This window comes from Nothoprocta perdicaria, unplaced genomic scaffold (assembly GCF_003342845.1).
Source record: "Nothoprocta perdicaria isolate Ctin4 unplaced genomic scaffold, notPer1 scaffold_96, whole genome shotgun sequence".
In the NCBI taxonomy this organism is placed as follows: Eukaryota; Metazoa; Chordata; class Aves; order Tinamiformes; family Tinamidae; genus Nothoprocta; species Nothoprocta perdicaria.
In genome coordinates, this window is record NW_020456265.1 from 1,770,076 (window position 1) to 1,793,030 (window position 22,955).

The 22,955-nt window shown below is 39.6% G+C and overlaps 1 protein-coding gene across 1 annotated transcript in view; it reads left to right on the top strand.

The window, feature by feature from the left end:
• IGSF5 (immunoglobulin superfamily member 5) overlaps positions 1-22,955 on the top strand; it is a 32,666-nt gene that overhangs the window by 6,826 nt on the left and 2,885 nt on the right. The window contains exons 3-8 of the mRNA XM_026053028.1: positions 5,016-5,336; positions 6,373-6,681; positions 11,177-11,308; positions 11,930-11,954; positions 14,304-14,416; positions 16,250-16,326. Coding sequence (XP_025908813.1) covers positions 5,016-5,336; positions 6,373-6,681; positions 11,177-11,308; positions 11,930-11,954; positions 14,304-14,416; positions 16,250-16,326 — 977 coding nt within the window. The remainder of the gene's footprint in view (positions 1-5,015; positions 5,337-6,372; positions 6,682-11,176; positions 11,309-11,929; positions 11,955-14,303; positions 14,417-16,249; positions 16,327-22,955) is intronic.

Sequence of the window (22,955 nt, forward strand, 5' to 3'; positions counted from 1 at the left end):
TGAGCATTCACCCCCCCCCATCTGGTGAGTGAACACTCCTCCCTGTGAGTGCTCCGATTTGCAGCCAGTTTCCCAGGCCCCTTCCCTCGCCTGCTGAAGGCTCTGCGGGGCTGGGAACGGGTGTGCGGCTGCAGAGGCACCTGACTCCTGAGCTTTCTAAGGACTTTTTTTCCCCAGAAAAAGCAACTTATTGCTACAAAGCYGAGAAAAATACCACCCGTTATTTCAAGATGCCAAGACCTAAGCTGCAGTTTCCCTCCTTAGCGCGAAGTTTTGGTTGACAAGTTCACTTTTTCCCTTAGAAGTCCTTTTATTTCCTCAAAACCCACCGTGATGGCCATGACAGTGAATTTTTGTGACCGAGGAGGGAATAAACAGTTCATAAAAAGGATGATATATGTTCTGGGTGCTGTTGGGAAAGACTGAACAGCTGAAACACTACAAACACCTTTTAATTATGCTTTGGCCTGTAGTTACTCCCTTGTGAACGTTTAGGAATATGCCACCCGAAAGGTGTGCTCACTCTGCTTTGTTCTTCCAAAATAAAGGCATAATGCAGGATCATGACAGTCTAAAGTCTCCCTTCCTGTAAAGGCTTCGGTGCAGCTATTTGTCTGGATAGGAGTTCTCCTTGGCTGTGTGTGCGGAAGCAGATGTTAAACCAGCTGTTAAGAGACGAACACGTAGTTCTTGCAAAGTGCAATGAAAAACTAGCCTGAGGCCTCAATTTGTCTAAAAGAAACTAGCTGCAAGATATTTCTCAAGCAGCATGTACATGAAATTAGCACTCAAATCTGCTCCTTAGCATAAGAAGCAAGGACAAGCAGTGAGGAATTACAGCACTGGGTGAAAGCAACTGGCTGTAGGTCCCTGTTCCGTCACCCATGTCCTCTTTGACCTTACACAAGTTTATTGGTGTTTGTCCAGGCACTGGACAGTGAGACATGCTCTTAGTTTTGGGCTCTGTGTGCTATCAAAAAAAAAAAAAAAAAAAAAAAAAAAAAAAAAAAAAAAAAAAAAAAAAAGAAAAGAAAAAGAAAAGCAACAAGATAAAGAGGCAAGGTTACAGCCACTGGACGTGTGTTGGCACCAGGTGGAGGATAAGGCTTCTCCAGGCAGCTCCAAAGGGCACCATACCTGTGCGCTGTTAAAAATCATTGTGTTAGATAAATGAAGGAATAATTCTTACCTACTTGCTTGTACTGTCTTGACTGGCTGATCAAGACAAAAGCAATATTAGTTGCATATTTTTAGGGTAGGTGATCACTGATTATTCATGTTTAGGTCTAAATTTGAAGACCATAATGGAGCTTACAGACATGATCTCACTGCAAATGACAGATTAACAGCAGGCAGTGTACTGAAGCATCATTTATTCGGAGTCACAGCAAGCCATTAGTCTCCTTAAGAAAGTAAAGTGTTTGCACAAGCTATGAATAAAACACAAATGCATAGAGATCAATTTTTGTTAATAGGGACAGCATGGAAAAATACCTCCATGTTTTGCTATCCAGCTTCCAATTTTTGGGCAGCTAAATACAAATTGGTGTTGATTCCAAGAAGGATTGTACATGACTCTGTCCCTCATTCATGATAGCTTTTTATGACARCTTCAACCTGTCATGAAGAATTCAAACAAACTGTGAAAATCCAGAAGTTCAGTTTGTCAACATGTTACAGACCCCACGGGACATACCATTGCAATAGTGTTGTAGAGACTAGTTACAATTAGATTCAAGGAAGAATAGATAATTCAAAGGCTCATTTTAGCTTAGGACAATGTCTCAACCTCAATAATATCAGTTAGGAATAGAAATTATGGTTACTTCGCCTTGAATGCCAGGAAAAGGATGGTACTAAATGAAGAATGGTGTCTTTGGAATGCACCTCCTCATCAATGAGCTCCCACTGTACTTCTCAATGCAAAGAGAACTAGAAAACTCTAAGTTCTGGAAATGATGTCATCCACAGACATGCACRGAAATCCTGTCATGCAGAAAGTGGCAAGTAGAAAAGAGAAGAAATAAGTTTTAGCTTGTTTTCTGGATTAACTGTTTATAAAGCAATGCATTCAGCTATGTATATCAGCTTGATTGCTGAGGTAATCTTAAAGCTGTTGCATRTTTCAAAACATCGGAGTTCACCTTTGCAAGTCTCAAGAGAGCTTTGAATAGCTTAATGGAAAAAATATAGGCCATTGAAGTTGGACTGTAATATTCTTTATCTTATATTATCTGGCTTTACTAATTATCAGTAGAAGTGGAGTTTGCTTTTGATTTAATGTTTCATTACTCATACTCAGATATGCTTAGAATAATGCTGTACATGGAAAAGGTAACAAACCCAGAAAAGTGAAAAACATTTTTAAAGCTTTTTGTAAGCGTAGGAGAACTCAAAGTCAATCATGCAAGTAGACAAAGAGGAATAGGTTTATATAAACCAGCAAAACAAAGAATGAGAAGATTCTCATTTGTAAATGCACTCAGAGAGAGGGTGGGAGAAAAGAGGGGAGCTATTTATAYTGAAGAATATTTTTTTGGCACAAAACAGAGTACATATAAACTGCCTAGGATTAAATGTGAACTGGAAATTAGAAAATGATATTGATGTGGGAGCAAGGAGATTATGGACCATATGCCTTGGATGTGTGTGGGCAGGTTCTGGTTGCAGCATCATAACTGAGACTGGGACTGGTTGTAGTTTTACAAGTACTGAATGTCTCTTTTGTGTGAAACAACACAACATATCCTGCCCTRCCCATGACAGCTAATGACTGAATGAAATAAGAATTTTGCAGTAATCTGTAAATKAATCTGTTAATGAATAAGCTAACTAGCTAAAGTGAACAAAACCTGGGTCAATCAAAAAACACTTTATTGTTCTGAATAGTCTTAGTAAGGGAATAACAGCTATTTCAGACTTTCTTTCTCCTAGAAAACAACTGAATGCTTATGCTTAGACTAAATTTGCAGATACAAGGTTTTAATTACACTGCCATGGACTGTAGTATGTAATTGCAGCGCTTAYGCAGATTATAGCCTGAATCATCAGTGTAACACTGGCAGTCTCTGTGATTCCTCTGGATGACTGTTTCCTAGTAAGCAAAGAAAATGACATGGACCTGATGACATGGACCTCTCCAGAAGGACTGATGGGTCTGCAGAGATCTTGTGAAATCTCCATTTGAAAAACTCATTCAAAATAAGGATAATAAGGCAGTGGAGCAGGTTGCCCAGAGAGGCTGTGTGATCTGTATCCTTGGAGGTTTTCAAGAACCTGATTTGAGTCAGACTTGACCCTGCTCTGAACAGGGGATTGGGCTGGAGACCCCCTGAGGTCCCTTCCAACCTGAATTATCCCATGATCCTATGATCATTTGGTCAGTAATACTCCTCCTTGAAAATTATTGATAGTACCTCTGCCTTTGCTCATGGACATGGAGATAGCATTCTCAGGAGACTTAAGCCAAAATCCATAGGTAGGTCACAAAGTATGAAGATGCAGGGAAGCAAGTTCCTCATTTTGCACAGTGTTGCTCTCAAGCACTATTCCTAAGATGCCAAACCAGTAACCTAGATGTTCTTCATGTCAGAAGGCTTGTCCCTCAGCAAAGACAAGGACGTATGAAATGATCTTTCTGAGAAATGCTTTAAGAATTGCTCACTTTCAAAATGGCACCTATTTCCTTCRGTTGTTTCATGGACTGCAGTCACAACTGCTGTCTTGAAAAGTCAGTCTCTGCCCTTGTCTTTCTTTTGTTTTCTGCTTGCGAATGCTTCTTCACTCCCACGCAAGGCAAGGGCACTCCTGGTCAAGGGCAATGGTGAGCCCTGGCTACAGAATCACAGAATCATTGTGGTTGGAAAAGATCTTCAACACCATCAAATCCAACCGTAAACCCATCCCCACCATGTCTGCGAGATCACATCCCTAAGAGCCTCATCTACACGTTTCTTGAGCACTGCCAGGGAAGGTGGTTTCACCACTTCCCTGGGCACCCTATTCCAGTGCTTCACCACTCTTTCCATGCAAAAATCTTTCCTAATATCTAACTTGAACCTTTCCTGGTGCAGAGGGAGGAAAGAAAATAAGATGTCTTCATTAGAGCGAAGCTCTAAATTCTCAAAAACATTAGCCAGGTGAACAGTACCTTCAAGGAATAAAACTCAAGAATTGCAGCAGATCTGTTTAATAGCAAGCCAGAGAAAGCAGAGCAAGGGAAAAGTATTTTGAATCCTGCGTAAGAAAAGCAGGGTGTAGGGGAAAGCATATGGAAGGGGGTGGAAAAGAATCACTGGTGATTTGAGACATGGAGAGGGAAAACATAGTTAAGGGACCTGCTATGTACACTGCTATATACTTGAAGTCTACAGAGCTCACGTATTTTCCCTTTTTAGGGGTGAAAGCATTTCCCTTCAGCAGTAATGATTAGACTGGCCTTTAGTGACTTCCTGAAAAGAGAAAGCTAAGTGATTTAGGAGTGGGAGGCAGACATACAAAAATCTAACGCATCTTAAAAAAAAAAAAAACTTGTCTGGAGATAAGCTAAAAGATTGCATTGTTTGTACATTTTTATCTCTAAATAGTCTAAGAATTTTAATCTATACAAGCCTATATATCTTGGGTTGACAAAGATTTGTTTGGGGATCCATTATAGCAAGCTTGTGTAGCATTTGTCCCCAGTTTAACACTTCARTAATGTACTTAACATTATTTTACCCTAGATAATTTCTAACCATTTGCTGTGAGGCATTATTGAAAATGAGATATGAATCTCTTTCTGAAAGGATCAAGTACCAAAGGAAAAGTAGAAGTGCCAGCATAGTTGAATCAACAGCCTTTCTTAATGTGTAACCAAGTGCTTGATACCCCACTACTCCCAGGGAATGTCATTCAAGCCAGATCTTACTGCTTTTTATCCCCTTTTATTGTTGATGCTAAGAATTAAGCCAAAAGCCTTAGCTGGTGTTGGTGTTTATATAATTACACTTTGCATATTTTTTATTTCCTTCCAGATCTTGGCTTCTGTTCTTTTATTATAACTGGCCCTACCAACGTGACAGTCCTTGCTGGTTCAGAAGCCCGGTTTAATTGCACTGTGTCGTCAAAATGGGTAATTGTCATCTGGTTGTCAAACGGAAATCCGGTCCTCACCGTGGTAAATCCTCAAGGACCTATAATAACCTCAGACCGCTTCACCTCCCAAAATTACACCAGCACGAGTGGGTTTACCTTGGAGCTGATCGTCCACGACACGCGGCTCAGTGACTCTGGTAGAATAGAGTGCAGCACCCAGCAAGGTAACGAGAGCAGCTCYGCATTCCTCTGGGTCCAAGGTGAGTATGGCTGCTGACAGAAAGCTGTTTTATTAGAGAGTGCTTAAAGAAGTCTTCTGATGGATTGCCCAAATTACCTCTGTGAAGGAGTACATGCTGCTATTTAACATGCTTTGTCTCCTCTCCTCCTTGGCTTAATTTTATTGTCACAGCTCATTTCAGAGTCACTCTTGGAGTGCCATTGAGAGGATTGAACTGTCTTTGTTTTTTTTTCCCCCATTGTGTCTCCTTATCCATTTCATGCAAGTGCCTTAAAGGCTATATCAGGCCTGCCAGCAGTCAGTCAGAAATGACTCTTTGGCTAGGGACAGTATGGACTACACCATGCAAAATATCTTTGCATTGATGTCTGCTCTTTTTACTGCGTATCTCCCTTCTGCTTTTTGATTTAGGAGTCCTAAAGCCAGCTTATCTGAGTTTGATTTAATGGAGTGTAAAGGTAAAGCCTCTGGCACACAAGGCAGTGCTCATCGTATGATTACAACTGTAAGCTGCCTTTTGCAAGGAACAGAAGGCTCCTATGCATGAAGCCCCAATATATGAAACTTCTCCCTCCTCAAGCATTTTTAGGGACAAGATGCAGCTAGTAAAGCAGCATCTGACCACCAGACACTATCCATTTGTCAAAGAGGTGATTTGTACAACAAGAACACCTYGCCATCTACTTGTAAGCATTTCCTGATAAACCCCAAGAGCGTGCTTAAAATTTACAGAGAAACACAGTAATTACATTATATCATCCTTCAGCTGGAAATATATTAATATGACTAAAACATATATATTATTGCTTTTTATTGAAAAGGCAGTGAAGACTGAGTCTAGTGTTTTAGAGATAATGGGCAATAACATGTCCTTGAAGCTGTAATATCTGCACTTTTATGTCATGCATATGCTACATCAGTGTTAATATCTGTTTTAAAATTCATATCTTAAGGCATAGCTAATTATGGGCAGCAAGGTAAGATTTAAAGTTCTCAGTAGGAAAGCAATGCATCCAAATATTCTGAAGGAACAAAATATCTTTTCCTTCTTACAGTTAATGGATCTTTATTCATCAAAAATAGCACCATTACAGTAAAAGAGAACAAAACAGTTGAAATTGTTTGCGAAGCCTTAGGATGGGCTCCAGCTCCAGACATTACCTGGATGACAAATGACACTTTCATAGATAAGTCGAGGTATGTTACCAAGCAAAGTCAAGGATCTAATGGCCTTCACAATGCCATGAGCATCTTAACTTTGACTCCAACGGACACTGAGATTGTGACTTGTTTAGCTGACATAGAAGCACTTCCTAGCCCTCAGAATGCAACTATAACTGTTTTTTTCCTCAACTCTACTGTAGGTAAGTGGATGTTTGTTGTACCTTGCCTCTGCTATTTTTTTTTCAGAATTATGCTTCTTTGTTTTATTTTGAAAAACAAAATTTTATTTTATTTGCAAACTAATTACTATGAGATGTGCAGAGGTGATAGAGTTAAGACTAGTTGTCACAACTTATAGGTAGGATTAAATTTACTACCATGAGAACACTGATACAAGTCCTATGAACCAGAAAGTCCTGCCTAGGGCTAATCTGAGCAATATGAATGAAGGAATGAAAGAATGAACGAAACAACAAATGAAGCAAGCGAAAGATCTGCCAGTGATTCCTACTATGGATTCATTGCTAACGATATTGGCCTTGGTTCCTTGTACAAGAAATCATCTAGTTTATTTAGATGTGAAACATCTGTGGTTATGGCATGTCCCTCATATGAAAATAAAATTCTAGACCTCATTTGCTGAAGACTAAACCCTCAGGTGAAACTGTGCTCTGTTATTTTCAACAGTGACTTTATCAGTGTTTCAGGTTCCGTTGAACGGGTTTACCAGTGAATTGAAAAAAACTCTTTGATTTCACACCCAATYTCTACACACAACCCAAAATAGACTCTTCACTAGCTCTCCAAATGCAAGTACAAAGTTCTCCACATGTGCACTGAACTTGGCACCCGAGTGGGATTGGGTACCATTCTAGTCATATGCTGTAACCCAAGACCCATGTAGATCCTGATATGGTCTCAGTCACAGCCTAGAAGAATATGGATGTATGCAATAACACAGGTGGAATTCTTTGTACATTATATTAGCTTGCCTTTCAGTATTTAAGGAAATTTAAGGTGGCTTTAATCCAAGCATGAATGTCAGATAAATCATTCAAAAACTATTGCTATTACCCTTGATCACCTTAAATAGTTTAGCTAATGCTGACAGTACTTTTTTTATTATTATTATTTTAATGCTGCTAATCTTTGGCCTCCTTGAAGATAACTGATCTGGGTGTTAAAGACTGAGGCAAAGGTGGCATTAAGGACCTCAGCCTTATCCTCATCCTTGGTGAAGATGTTTCCCACCGTGTCCAGTAAAGGATTCTCCTTGGCCCTCCTCTTCCTGTTAATGTATTTGTAGAAACATTTTTTGTTGTCTTTTACCGCACTGGTAGATTGAGTTCCATACAAGTTTTTGCCTTTCTAACTTACCCCTATATGGCCTAGAGACTTCCTTGTACTCTTCCTGAGTCATCTGCTCCTTCTTCCAAAGATGGTAAACTCTCTTTTTTTCCTGGAGTCTCAGCAATAGTTGCCTATTCAGCCAGGCCAGTCTTCTTCCCCTCTGRCTCGTCTTTTGACACATGAGGACAGCCTGCTCCTGTGCTTTTAAGATTATCTTTTTGAGAAAAGTGCAGCATTCTTGCATCCATTTGCTTTTCAGGACAAGAGACATTTCCAACCAATGTGCTAAAGAGTCCAAAGCCCACCCTCCAGAAGTTCTCTATTGCAGTTTTGCTGACACCCCTCCTGAGTTTACTGAGAATTGAAAACTTTCATTTCATGGTGTCTATTCCCAAGACACCCTCCAACCTCCACATCTCCCACCAGTCCCTCTCTGTTCACAAAAAGCAGATCCAGCYAGACTTCTCCCCTGGTAGGCTCACTTATTAGCTGTGATAGGAAGTTWTTTTCCATGCACTCCACGAACCTTCTAGATTGTTTCCAGTTGTATTGTATTTCCAACAAACATCTGGTCAGTTGAAGTCCCTCAGAAGAACAAGGCTGCCAATTGTGAGACTTCTAACTGCTTATAGAATGCCTCATCTGTCTCTTCATCCTGGTTCAGTGGTCTCTAGCAGACTCCCACCAGGATATCAGCCTTGTGGCCTTCCTCTGATCTTGACCCATAAACAGGGTCCTCTCTAGAGGTCCCTTGCAACCTTAAGGATTCYGTGATTCTGTATGGAAAATTCATAGGTTATATGGAAGATTTTACAGTGGCTCCCCAGGTATCTTCTGTACAGAGTAAGACCTTAAATCTACTCTACTCTTTTTTTTTTTTTTTTTTAAACTGATGAGCACTGACAATTTCAATAATCATGCTGACAGATTTTCTTGGTGAATTGACTCTTGTTTTGTAATGGGTACAATACACCATGTATGCAGACATTCTTATAGTAGATTGATGATCAGTACTGTATAGAAGTTTCTACACATAAACAACTGAAGAGGTTGAGCGATTGGGCCTCTTATTTTACATTTAAGTCATTATTACCAAGTCCTTTCAGAAGTACCGGCTTTGTAAAACAAGTGAAAARGTAATTTCATCATTTTTAAAATGACCTGTTTTTGTAGTCAGAATGCTCCTAATTACTGAGTAAGCAAAATAGAACTATCCTGAGGAAATTAATAAATTCCCTTGCCTACTCATTTGTGAGCTACAGAGGTATCCACCCTCAGTTTCCATAGCTACTCACTGTAAATCAGAAGAGGAGAAAAACAGATGTCATGAAGCACAATTAGTATATAATTAGTGATTGCATAGGACCATCATTCATTTCTCTTTGGAAAATTCATTATGCAGGAGCAGACACTCAAAATTTGAGACAGGATAGGAAAAAAGGAAATCTCTAAACTATGAGAATGAAATAAAGATRTGACATTTACAACAGAGAAAGATAGCTAATATATATCAAATCTTAAATCTCAGATTTTCTCTGACTTTTCATATACAGACCCACTCTTATCTAGATGTCAAGAATGAGGAAGACRAGTCTCAAAAAAAGAATCTTTCCCAAAGCTATAGCAATATTGATTTCAGCCCTCACCTAAAGGCTTGAGCAATCATGTCGTTCACTTCTCCACATTCCTCATGAGCAGTCCTTGTTCATTCAGAAGTATTGTCACAAAAAAACTTCAGGGCCTTCTTCCACAGCCACTGACAGGACAACATCACCTGGCAGGTGAATACTCGGCCTTCCTGCACATCTAGATCAGTCTTAATCTCAGGCATCTTCTTACAATTAATGAGGTGATGCATTTTCATGTATGTCATTCCTCTCTCCAGATATGCCTCTTTCACAATTCAGTTTGGCTGAGCCCCAGTTTTGGGAACTCCTCTGGAGCTGTCTCAACAGAAGCAGTCACAGAGATGTTACTGGGACATGAGGTCCTTTACARAGTCTTTCATATGGCTTCAATGTTGAATTCATGTGGCCTTTACACTGCAGGAGTGAAAGACATTAAAAGATTCCGTTGTCTTTGCTGTAATCTGCATTTTCACAGGAGGTGATTTCAGAATAACTCAATGTCTCACGGAAACTGGTTGCTATGAATAAATGGTTTTGCTAATAGCTGTCCCATGCACTGATTTTAGAAAACACCCTATATGCTTTATGCAGCTGGCTGCATAAATGTCAGTATTGACTGTCATGTCCTCCTGCCCATTGAATATTTATGTTTTTGACCCAATATTTCAGGAGCCCTTCTAACTTGGCTCCCCTTTGAAAAGCGGCCCCCAAATCACTGTGGCAATTTTGTAGAAAAAGCTTCCAACCTTAACTACAGGTGTAAGACGGATAGAAACTTGGCAATGCCCGTTCTGTCACTCTGCCATGCATGTCACATCCTCAGCGAGGTCTCAATTAAAAACTGTAAACAACATTTACCTGACAGGCCCGGGGAAAGGTAGAGCAGCAGCAAAGATGATTAGCAGCTTCACAGAGTCACAGCTATTCCCCTGATGTGTGACCCTGAGTAATGTCATGAAAACACCAGCAGTGAAGAGGATTTAATAGCTGCAACCCCCCAAACTGTACTCCTGTATATATTTTTTTCTCTTTACTGCTTTTTACAGTGGATAACAGATGACCTATGAAGTATATCCCAAAATCAAATATCCCCTGAAATCAGTGAGAAATCTCAGTATGAGGCTCATCAGATGACCACATCTCAGACAGAGATCTCCATCTGCCCTGCGGCTGTCACTGTGGCCAGTGGGGAGAAATGGACACTTCTTGAGAGCTGATCATCTTATCCACAGGGAGACCTACACATCTGGCCAAGTGATTTGTAATTCACAGCACCCGTTTTCTCTCCATGGACTAGAACAACTAGGCAAAATGCTTAATATTAGTATGGAGATAGCACAGTATAGGATAAACACATACAGGATAAACATCTATGCTGAGTCTTAACCTGTCTCCCCAGCCCCAAAAGTCTCTAAAGGATGCTGAGAGATTCAGAACATCAAAAATGAGGATTATGTAGGAAAATTACAGCTGTGTATTTTTCAGAAAGAGAAGTAACTAGGGGGAAAGCTAGAATTGCAGTTAGGATTTAGCATTTGGAAACCTTTTAAAATCTTGGGCACCATCCATCTCTACAGAAGCTTCTCGTTTGGAAGAGCACGACCTCCTTGTTAAGTAATAGCAAGCAGCTAAAAGCTTTTCACAGAAGAGGCAAATGTTCTGAAAAAAGATGTGTTTAGGTTCTGACAGTACAATGTTTCTCCATTTAATTTAACAGAAAGTGATTACAGTGAAGACAAAACAAGTACATGGATCATTGTACTTGCGGTTGTGTTCTCAATTATTGGTTTTATTCTTCTGATCTTTATTATTTGGGTTGTCGTACGCTGCTTCTGCCAAAAGAAGAAAGGTAAGTGGACCTTCATAGCTGCTCTGTGCATTAAAAATAAAATAAAATAAAATAAAATAAAATAAAATAAAATAAAATAAAATAAAATAAAATAAAATAAAATAAAATAAAATAAAATAAAATATAAAACAAAGCAAACATAAGTCTACTACTAAATCAGTGCTGGTGAGGTTCAAAACCTGTAAGTGAAAGAGTGAGCAGATAGATTATGCTGTTAGACCAATGATAGACCAACAACCTAAAAAAGCTTMTTTTTTTCACTTTGCTGTTTTTCATATAACTTGCTTTCAAAGTATGCAGTGGCCCAACAGGTTTGCCAGCGATATTAAGTACAAAGGGGGCATATTTTTCAGGAGCACCTTAATTTTCAGTGAGGCTTAGCTCCTCTGCTGCAGTTCTTTGTTGAAGCGTAACTTCAGTGCTGTATTTGTCAGATATTTTCCTAATTTCTGTGTATAAATGATCATAAAGGGATATCGCACAATTTTGTGAGCAGGGAGAAGAGATGCTCCTGCAGTAASTGCGACATAGAGGTTTAAAAGGAGATTCCTAATAGGGCATATTTAATTTTCCTGCATTTTAAGAAGATTTTTTTAAAATTTTTTTTTTTTATTTTTACAGGGTCCACTTATCAAAAGGAGATAAGGTAAGCTGAATAAGATGGAATATATATTTTTTTTCCGTTCAACCAGACTCTTCCAGTCAGCTTCCCCCACCTCGTCGTTGCTGGAGGGAAAGGCAGGGAGCCAAGGTCTGCAGCAAGCCCGGCCAGGGGACAAGCCGGCATTCCCTCCCTCGCTCCCCAGCCTGCTGGGCAAGGCAAATCTGGAAAACTCGGCTCTTCCTGGGGATTTCCTGGCGCGGGTGTTTGCAGCGGTGCCCACAGGGGGTCACTGTGAGACAGCGGCTGCCCCGGAGCGTCCCCCGGGCCGAGCAAACGAGCAAGTGCACAAAAAAAACCCAAGTGCAGCAACAACAATGAAAAAAAAGAGGAGAGGAGAGGAGAGGAGAGGAGAGGAGAGGAGAGGAGAGGAGAGGAGAGGAGAAAAAGAAAAAATATCAAAATGTCAAGTGAGCATCAGACTCTCTTGCAAGCAAAGCTATCTGTATATTGCTGCTGGCATGGATGTGTGAAAAAACAGGACTCTGCAGTCATCAGTATTAAGATCCTATTCATTATGTAGTGCTTGTGATGCTGTTTTCCTTAGTCTCTCTCTCTCTCTCTCTTTTAGGGAACATTGTAAATTCATACATGACTTAGGCTTATGGGGCATTTCACTTCTAAACTTAATGGGTGTGCACTCCCGTGCAGCACTTTGCCTCTCCCCAAGTAACATCTGGTAACATCTGGCTTCCTTGGTGGCCTCACGGGAGAACCTTCCATAAATGCTGCTGACACAGTTCCTTTTTGCCGTACTTTTTTGCATACAATGGAAAATAATTAAAGAAGACCTATTTTCTCTTGACGAGGACGTTAATTATACTGTGCCATATCAGTATAGCCCACCAGGTGATTTCTTATTTTGAGAGGTTGAATCAATCAGGCTACCAAGTGTAGCTATATCAATAGGCAGGTCTACCTGAAGGCATTTCAGAAAGGCCACTTGTACTCCTAGTGCTAAGCAAATGCTRAAGCCCTGTGACAAGCTCAGGCTCTAGGGTTTAGCTTGCATTCARGAACTCAGTGTTGAACTCAACTTTGACCATTCTGCCAAGTTTTAGCATGTATAAAAAATACTGCTGAAATCACAGATGTTATTTATGGTCACCTCCAGGTTTTACAGGTATAGTGCATTTTAGCTGTGGGGTGTAGTGAACCTATCTAAAGACAAAAGAAACAATGAAGGTTCCCTGGATTTCAGATGCCACGTTGTACTAAAGAAAGAACCTAGAGACAAAAGATGTAGTGTTTCACTCTGCACCACATTCATCTTTAACTTGTCTAACCTGCTCTTTGTGCCTCCTGCATGTTTCTGTAACTCCTTCAGGTTTGAGTATTATACTGAGATTGTTGAAATCTAAGAATCAGATTAAATAGACTGAACAGCATCATCTAAGATGCAGAGGTGGTACCCCTAAACAATTGGTCTTCTCTTTCAACAACTTCAACAGTTTTCATAGTGTCATTCAACATGTTTATTTCCTTAAAATAAGGAAATATAAAAATATAAAAAATAAATGCAGCAGTTTCCACAAACATTGCTAACCAAAAATATTTCATCATTCACCTACAAATCCCTGCACTGCCACAATCCTGCCATCAGTTTGTTCTTGCCACCCCAAAAACTTAGGTAAGGATAGAYCTGGGTCCATACCAGGAAGGAGTTTGTGGTAAGAACAGATGAATTAAAACATCTCTTGCAGCATAATAGTCATGAGTAACAAATACACTCTTTTCTACTGTCTAGCTATGCAGGTCACTTCTGCAAAGCCAGAGGATGTAACTTTACCCAAAGAAGTACTTTTAACCTCACCATGACTATGTTCACGTGTAAAGAAAATTCCAAAGTAAAAGATTAACTTCTGAGTATAAGGATAAATCGTTTGGGAGTGAACTGTTGTGGTGTGAGCTAATATGGTTTGTTTTTCAATTGGGTGAGTTAAAATCACAAAGATGATGGGTTGTTGCAGGAAACCTGTCTGCTGTTCCCTTAATGGGCCACATTACAGGACTATTACAGGACTATCCTGTAATTCAGAACCCAAGTTTAAAATTAATTTCCTGCAAAACCTACGATCTGGACCAGAAATTTCAAATCTTAGCAGATTCTCATTTTATTTTCCTGCTAGCTGATAGAGTAGATGATCRAAACGTTTGAAGCAGAACTGCATAGATAATATTTATACAGGACAGAATTTCAAACAGATAAATACTTGGAAAGCCCAGAACTAATGTGCATCTATTTCTTCAGGGGTAAGAAATATACCTTTTCTCTGTTGTTACTGAAGAGTTCTCCTATAATTAAGTTCTAATGATGGGTACWTTTATTTCTAGAAAATCTTCAGCTAAGAAGAAAAACAGTGGCCATTTGCAAAACAGCCAAAGAGATGGTGATGAAAATCGTGGATATATTCCAGAAGAACCAACATACACAGAACACATCCCAAGTAAGTCTAAGTCTGTGAATCGCCCAGCATTGAACTGCTTCTCAACACAAGTGTTACAGGCAGTATGTCAAGCAAATTAAATTACGCGATTTCCCAGTGCCTTGTAGTGGACTCATGCTCAGCCTGAACCTCTTCAGAATATTTTGGATCTTTTACAACATTGTCTTTCAAAATTACTGAGAAAACTTCAAAGCTCTTTGCAGTTGATTTTACTGTTAAGCTTTTTTTTTTGTTTCTTGTTTCTTTTTGTCTTTTTTTCTTTTTTAATGCCTTTGTTCTTCCAAATTCCCCCTAGGGACAGAGATGAGAGTACTGAATAGTAGATGAAGGGCTATTTAGTCCATTTTGCAGCTGGATTGGAAGAAAAAAAAAGCAAAAAGTCCACAGGAAACACAGGAGGAATCATACACGAACTTCTAATGAAGTTCTTTTACTTTGCTTAACTCCTGGGACTTGTGCTGCATCTCAAACTTCAGCTGCTTCAACTGAATCTGTGAAAGCTTCAAGCTCATCCATCTTTTTTTTGTTTGTTTGTGTTTGTGTATTTTATATATATATATATATTTTGCTATCGACATATCTATATTTTTGTGTTATAAATTGTTGTCTTGTTCATTCATGCAACATTATCATAAAAACCACTCCTTTTGGTAATGGTATTTCAGGATAGTATACGAGTATCTTCATACCATTCCAGACATTGCCTGCAGGCAATTATTTTGTTTCCTGTCTCAGAGATTAATTGCTTATTCCAGGGAAAGATATGGCCATTGATGTGAATTATTGAACCCAGGTGTTTTGCTGAATGTCATTGAGCATTGTCTCCAACAGTCATCCCAGAACATGACACCTAACTGAGAAAGGAGATCTTTGTGCACTACTTCCCTCCCTCTCCTTTCCTCTGCCTCCAATCCAAGCAATTCCATGAAAAACAGAAGCAATGAAGCCTGGATATCTAAGTCTCACCTGTTGTCATGAAACATTTTGAACGCATCAAACTTTCTGAAACTGTCCATCAAGTTCAAGTGTTACTGAAGTAGGAAGAGATGCACACCCACATTAAGCTTAAGCAGATGTTCTTCATTTCCTTGAGAAACTGGGCTTACATTTACAGCAATGACTTTTATGAATTCTGTTCAACTGGTGATGAACTGCATACTGACTACAAGCAGTGAAGGGGTAGAACATGCAAGTAATTAGAGGGGCAGGGGTTGGAAAAAGGCCCAATTTTTAAGCAGCTTATTTTTTTCCATGGGAGAACGTGGCTCAGCAACTGTCCTTTGCAGTACTTTTCTAGTCATCGCTGACTGCATTTTTAGAAATAAATTAGTGAGTCACGATTTTACTGATAAATTACTAGGACATTATAAATTCTAGTCCTTAAGCACAAGGCTTGTTCTATAGCAAATGTAAATTTCCAACAAATCTTGGCTCACCACTTGCATGTGTAACCACATTATTATCAAAACATTAAATCAAACACTTTATGGCATAAAATTATTGTGCAGAGTCTATAATAAAGGCATTCACCCCTTTCTCCCTAACAAATAAATCGTGATGAAATAAGTGCAGTGGAAGAATTTCAAGAACATGGGGTATTTGTAAAGCTTAATAGAGTTAAAGAAAACTAAAATAAACACGAATAAATTGGTTCTGCTGGTCCTAGATGGACTTTTTGCATATTCATTAGATACAACTAAGCTCAGAAGGCATTTCTAGCATTAAATTAAATTAAATTAAATTAAATTAAATTAAATTAAAGTTGCTTAATGGCTTGTGGTTCACATCATGGTGGACACTGAGTAAGGTTAACCTTGTATATTCTTGTTACAGGAATTGTCTCTCTTCCCCCAATGTCTTCCAAGTTTACTGTCCCTGATCCGGATTCACATGCCAGTTCTGCCTCAAAGGTAACGTGGAGATCTTGATATTTTTCACACACAGTGTCAAACTCAGTGTACGCTGTACTACACAGGTTTTAAACATAGATTTGGGGTGCTTGTAGAATTTAAAAAACAATTACAGGTCTCATTGGACAAGYGGAATGATCCTTTCAGCATTCCTAGCCCCTTGTAATTGTGGAGGTAGTAACGTGGAGGTGTAATGATTCTTGGCAGTTGCTATATAGAGGCCTTTGGCAGAATGGAGCTGCAACGTTTCTGCTGTTCTTCCCAGCTGCCGGAGGGGAGGAGATGTAGGAAGGATACGGAGGCACTGCTGAGCGGGGGGCTTGGGGTTCTTTGGCAACTGCAGAAATCCAGTGCACGTTTGCTGCAAATGCAGTCAACAAATGTGCATTTTCCCTGGGTCATTTCATGACTGTATCCCCAAATTGCACTTCTGCTTTATAGAAGTGCTTTTAGTCAGGATCTTCACAACTATCTTAGATACCTTTGGTATCTCAGCGGTAGATGACGGAAGGGAAAGCACAAAGATAACACCTACTCTAGAGTTTTCTCCCCTTTTCACATGACTAAAGCATAGAGAAGCAGACATTTAACATATCTTCCTCCTCAGCTTGCTCTGTTCTCAGCTACCTCCATTCTGAAGCGTGGTATTAGACATAGCTTCTAGCACAACAGCAATGTAGATCTAAATTTATAGCATATATATATTTGTTTTGGCATCTGTATGATGGTTTTTGCCAATATTCCCTTGGGAAAGCAGCAACAAAGTGACACAGACTTTTCCAGCTCAACACARCAATACCTCATTTATTTTTGAAGAGCTCTTTCAGTAAATACAGTGCAGAGACCTGCCTTCCGATGACACTGCATTTAAATCATTGCAGAGTGTGCCTAGTTCTTTTGGCACACAAAGAAATTTAGAAAATATTCAACCAACGTTTAAAATAATCAAAATAATAACTGTAAGAATAATAGCAACAGTAATGATGTAGGCTGGTAATTATTATGTTTGACAATAATTACTTGTTAAACACAGTAGTAATAATACAAAGGTGAAAAGCATGCAGAAAATAGCTGAGAGTTCAAGCATTCCTGCAATTATCAGGCAATGTGGTGTGTTACGATCAGCTCAGAGAAGCAAATCAGTGCGTGTTGATGACTGGACATCCATGTTGCACCCATTTCAAGGAGAGGAGATAGCTCCAGTTTGCTGTAGTCTCCTCCCTCACACCAGGTGCTCATTAGTGACTGRTGTGTGCTGGACATGCTCCTGCAGGGCCTTGTGCAGTTTGGTTTCAGCTGAAACAGATCCACAGATCCACTTTGGGGCAGTTGGCTCTGCGCTGTGAGAAGGGAGCATCAAGGGAATGGTTTCAAGAGCATCTCCTGGTTCAAGCTGAAACCCAAACACAGGCTCAGCCTTTTGTGTCAAACACTACGTTAGATGGCCTAGAAGGTCCCTTGCAGCCTGGTGGCTATGGAAATGGTGAAATCCATTGGAGGGACCACAGCAAACACTTCAACTATTTCTGTTAAATCACGTGTCTCTGGATAAGTCTAATAGAATGGCTTCTAGCTGCATTATTAACAATGTACACGTTTTTTTWAAATAGCAAGAGATAATGTACTACTGAAAATTGCTAATATTTTTTCCAACATGCTGGAGGAGAATTCAGCAATCTAAAAGTAAGGAGAAATTAGTCTCAACTGAAACAAGGCTTCTCAGTGTGATGTGGTGCCCCCATCTTGTATATACAGAAGCTGGTAAGGGAGCTGCTAATATAGCTTGAGAAAGATTTACTTTAATAAGTTGTGGATTTGCAGTCTGTGATGTAAGTTTGCAGGATAATATACAAACATAGTGAAAGACTTTCTAGACAAAAAAAAAAAAAAATGTTTCTCTTTTCTTACAGCTTTCTCCAGTAACTGCATAATGAAAGTTTCCTGACAAAGAGTTGTGTTACTGGGTGTAWTTTAATAAATTTTAGTCACTGCTGTTGCCAATAAGTTGCATAATAAACACTGTGGTRCTCTTTCGTGAAAATATATTTCTTGTCAAGTAGGAGAAACTAGATGGCAAGCCATTAACTGTTTGCTGAGGGGAAAGGGAGAGGAATCATCCAGAGATTTTTTTCTACAGTCAAGGAGACCTTAAAGGGGTGGACTTCAGCAAATTGCCTTTCTCTGCATGGATAAGCAGGGAAAATAAGCAAACATCTTCATAGACCTTATGTGGAGGCAGAGTGAAGGGAAGACCTTCACAGTGAGTGAGTGAACTAGTTCACTAGTGAAGTGACTAGTGAAGTGAGTCTTCCCTCAGCAGCATGGTGGGGAGGGAATGAGGTGCTCAGCTTCCTGAGCAGCAGTCTCTTCACCTCTGCAAGGTCCAAGAATTTAAGAGTTCTGTGCTTGGCTTCCCTGACAGCTTATGGGATCAACGAGAAGGATTAACTACAGCAACTTGTCAGAAGACTGGCCCAAAGGGAGCAATTTTTTAATGGGGAGCCTTAAAATTGGAACAGTCTCATGCATGTGGGGAGAGAATGGAAAGAAAGGCAATCAAAGTGAAYGAAGACTTTGCAACCTGGCATGTTGGTTGGACAGAGGTGAACATACCCACTGCACATTCCACCCCCAGGAGAAAGAGAGATGGAAAGTTTCAGCATCTAGAAGGTTAGCAAGCACAGGCTGCAGGTAGTAGGAAGTCTCTCTTGGGTCTCTGAGGGTATCACCTTCAAATTTGGTAAAAAGATACAATCTTAAATGATTTGAAATATTAAGGAAGTTTTTATATCAAAGATTTTGTTTCCTCAGAAGTCCTCACCCCTTGATCCAACTTGGTACAAAGACCTGCTGGGACTCATTGTAAAAGAGGACAATAGGAAACCACTTAGGTCAGCTATTCACCGTGGAACCTCACTGATTCACAAACTACTGCAAAACATTCACAGAAGATAAATGTTGCTCAGTAATTGCACCAATCAATCCATACCATGAACAAAAGATCTGGTAAATCACCCTAGGGAAAATTAATGCCTCAGCCACAATGGAAGGGGGAGAACAACAACAACAACAACAACAACAACAACAACAACAACAAAGAAGTACAAGACATTTAAAAAATGATGAATATTGAACTGAGTTATTGAGCTGAGGGAAAAATTACCAACCAGTGGAAAAGGAGGCCAGGAGCATCAGTCAGGGAATGCTGGAAGGTCTTCACTCTGATTACATTAGTCAAGAAAAGGTCACATAGAGAGTAGAGTTACAAGCTTCTGCTTAATTGCATATTTTGTTACCATCCGTGATGGCAGGGTAGCAATCCTTGCTGCTAGTCCCAGGATTGAACTGCAGGCCAAAGGGGTGTGAGGGATTCAGGTCCCATCCAGGGGCTGTTTCATACGCCCTGACCCGTTATGAGGAGCTTCTTCCAAACCCAAGTGCAGGGAGTTTGATCCTTCTCCTGACTCTGGCATATTTTGGGTCAGTCTCACATGCAGCTAAGCACAAGSAAAAGCCACAGGGCTAGCTCTGCCTGATCCTGAGGACTATCTGTGAGGAACTGCATTTTAATTTAAGTCCTGCTGGTACAAAAGCAGCTCTAAGTACTCAGAGTCCTGCGGGACTGGACAGTCTCCTACATAAGCCTAGTAATTAGCCCATTTAATAAGCCGTAAATGTCTCTATGATAAAGCAGACAATCATTCCTTAAAAGGGTATGATCATTTACAGTGGGCCAGATTCATCCCTGGTGTAATTCAGCTGATTTTAGCAGAGCTACACGAGGCTTGGATCTGCCACCACAGCCACACTCTTCCTCTTCAATCCAAAGTGAGTCATAGCTCTGCTAATGGGGACAGATCTATTTTTCTTCTTAACTACTCTAAATGACACTCTATAAACTGGAAATATTATTTAGTTGTGGTTGTGGTTTTATACTGGGGAGGAAATGAGTGATAAAATGTAGCTACATTTATTGCACTGTATACAACTGCACTGACTCTGTGGATTGTTTGAAAAGAAAAATTAAACTATCAAAATCAGATTAAAAGGCCAATAAAATAGAAATACAGACCAATGACAGCACATAATTTTACACTTACTAATGAAATGCACTATAGAGTATGTCATGTTATGATAGTCATTGGTCAGCAAATCTTCAATAAGAGTAATAAATATTGATGATATAGATGTAGAAAAGGCAGGTGCAGTTTGCAGACTGAAGTATCTTTTTTTCCAAGTATCTGGAAAAAGGTGAAGAATAAAGTTTTGTGGGTGGGATTAACCTCTCTGTCTGTGTCTCATGTGTATGTAAAGACAAGGAAATGCAAGTTTGTGTTTCTATTGATAGACAGGAACACATGCTGGATATTTTCAAAAGTTTATAGGTGGAAATGGTTTGCCATTAGAAGCAATGACACACTGTGAATGAGTTTGAGGGTACCCAGAGCTTTTGGGTGGGTGTTTTCCTCTCAATTAAATGAATTTGTAGTGAGAAGTTGAGAGAAGAATGGGGGAAAAATAACTTTGCAAAACATAATTCATCTGTGCCTCATTTTTTTTTTTTTTGTTATAACAGTTAGCAAAATGTGTGATGCCTGCAGACATATCTAGAAATACTCCTACATTAATTTCAGCAATTTGTTTTACTGCTGTTAGCCCTGGACTTTTTGGTTGAGTAATTGCAGGCAAAGCCTTCATCTTATTACACATTTCCATAGCCCCCTGTCTGAGGAGCTGCCATCTGTCAAATGAGTTTAAAGCCTGTTTCATAATGCCAGATGTGTGCTCATCATTCATATCACTGATGTCATATAGGATGGAAAAGTGACTACAACATTATCTTAATAGCAGAAGTCTSTCTTTTATTGACTGCAGATTAGTATCAAAAGCATCACAGAGGGATTGAATCCTGATAAACATATTATTTTACCTCCCAATTCATCTGTGCATTGCCAGTTCTTTTTTTGTAGGGCTGAAGAGATGAAAGAGATGGAGAAATTGGGCATTTTCCCCCAACCAAACCTAACAAGCYGTGCAAAGCTTTGGCCAGCGCAATAGTCCCTTTATACCAATCCATTTAAAACATCATCCAGGGCAGATGTAAGKCAACAGAAAGCTTTTGAAATATGTAACTTTAATATCTACAATTAGCTGAGAGTACAAAGAGACTTAAAGCTATGTAAGGAGATGCTGATGGTATTTCTTCATGACTGAGGGGATCATCATACAAATTTGCTCCGGTGGTGTTGAGCTCTACAAGAACCTTTACAACTGTCCGCTTTGTCTTCAGCTTGTAGGATGCAGCGAATAGTGAAGCCACTTTTTCAGATTAGGACTAAAAGGACTAGTAGAGAGCTGTATTAATCTGAAGAAGCAACTTTGATATCAAAAATAAGAAGAGGCTCTGGCAGCAGTAGCATATTATGATTTAAATATGAAATGGCTGTTGTGGTTCTGCTCCTCTGAGTTTTCTATTTGTAACAGTGAATCTGGGAACTTTGGTAGCATCAGAAGGTTAATTCCAGATCACTAAACTAGCAGCCAGCAGCCTTAATTTCGAAGTTAGATTCAGTTAACTGCAACCTCAGTGAGGTTCTGCTACTTCAGAGAAATCTCCACAGAAAATAGGCCAATACACAGCATGAGTTGATTGAAATTCATGAAATTATTCATTAATGGATATCAGAGCACAGTGAGGGTAAAATACAAGTAACCCAAGCAAATAACCATAAAAGATGTAGAGCCAAGGTGAACACAGTCCATTATGGGCCCAATCTGCACTCCAGGCCACTCATGGGACCAAGTGTTGCTCAGTTTCTCCTTTGTTTGTGAGGAGAAAGCACTGGGACTGGGATGGTTTCTTCTTGCAGAACAAGATTTTTAAGGGCAAACAAACTGTTCTGTCTTATAACCACCCCAGTACTGTCAGGTAGGGGAGAGTGATGAAATCCAGACCCAGCTGGTGTGAGAGTCTACCAGCTCCCTTTACTCAATCACTATCAAGTATTGACTACTAATGATCATAAACACTGMTTCTTACGTACTTTTTATTGGGAGCCTCTTCCTTCAGTAAATCTGTGTGCAGTACAATATTTTTGTGCAAAAAATATTTATATTTTTGTGCAAAAAAATATTTATGTATGTCAGGAAATTTCAGAGGGAGTGTTCAATGAAGTGCTCTTGAACTCACTCCAAAACTTTATGGTTACTCAGCAAGCTCTCCAGTTCAGCATGGTTTATGCTCTACGGACAGCCCAGAGTATTTGGGAACACAGATTTCTACTTGCCTTCAGCTTTTTCCAACATTTTTCCCCCCTTTATTTATTTGTTTGTAAATTTCTCATTTTTGGAAGAAGCAGGAGCAGCAAGTATCTTAAAACCTCTGCTGTAGTGAGAAAGCTTGATTTATATTTGAAGAATCACTAAATAAAAACAGTTGTTTCTCATTAATGGAGCAAATATCATCAGATCTTATTCTCCTGGGTAGCACAGACCAAAGGAAATGTCTCGTGCTCTACAAACCAACGAGTGGTAGGTACCTCTTTTGAGCACCAGCAAGGTCTTTGGGTTATTTCTGAACTGCAAGAAGCTAAGAGCAGCAGAGAGGTCTTGGAAAAAGCTTCTTGAGY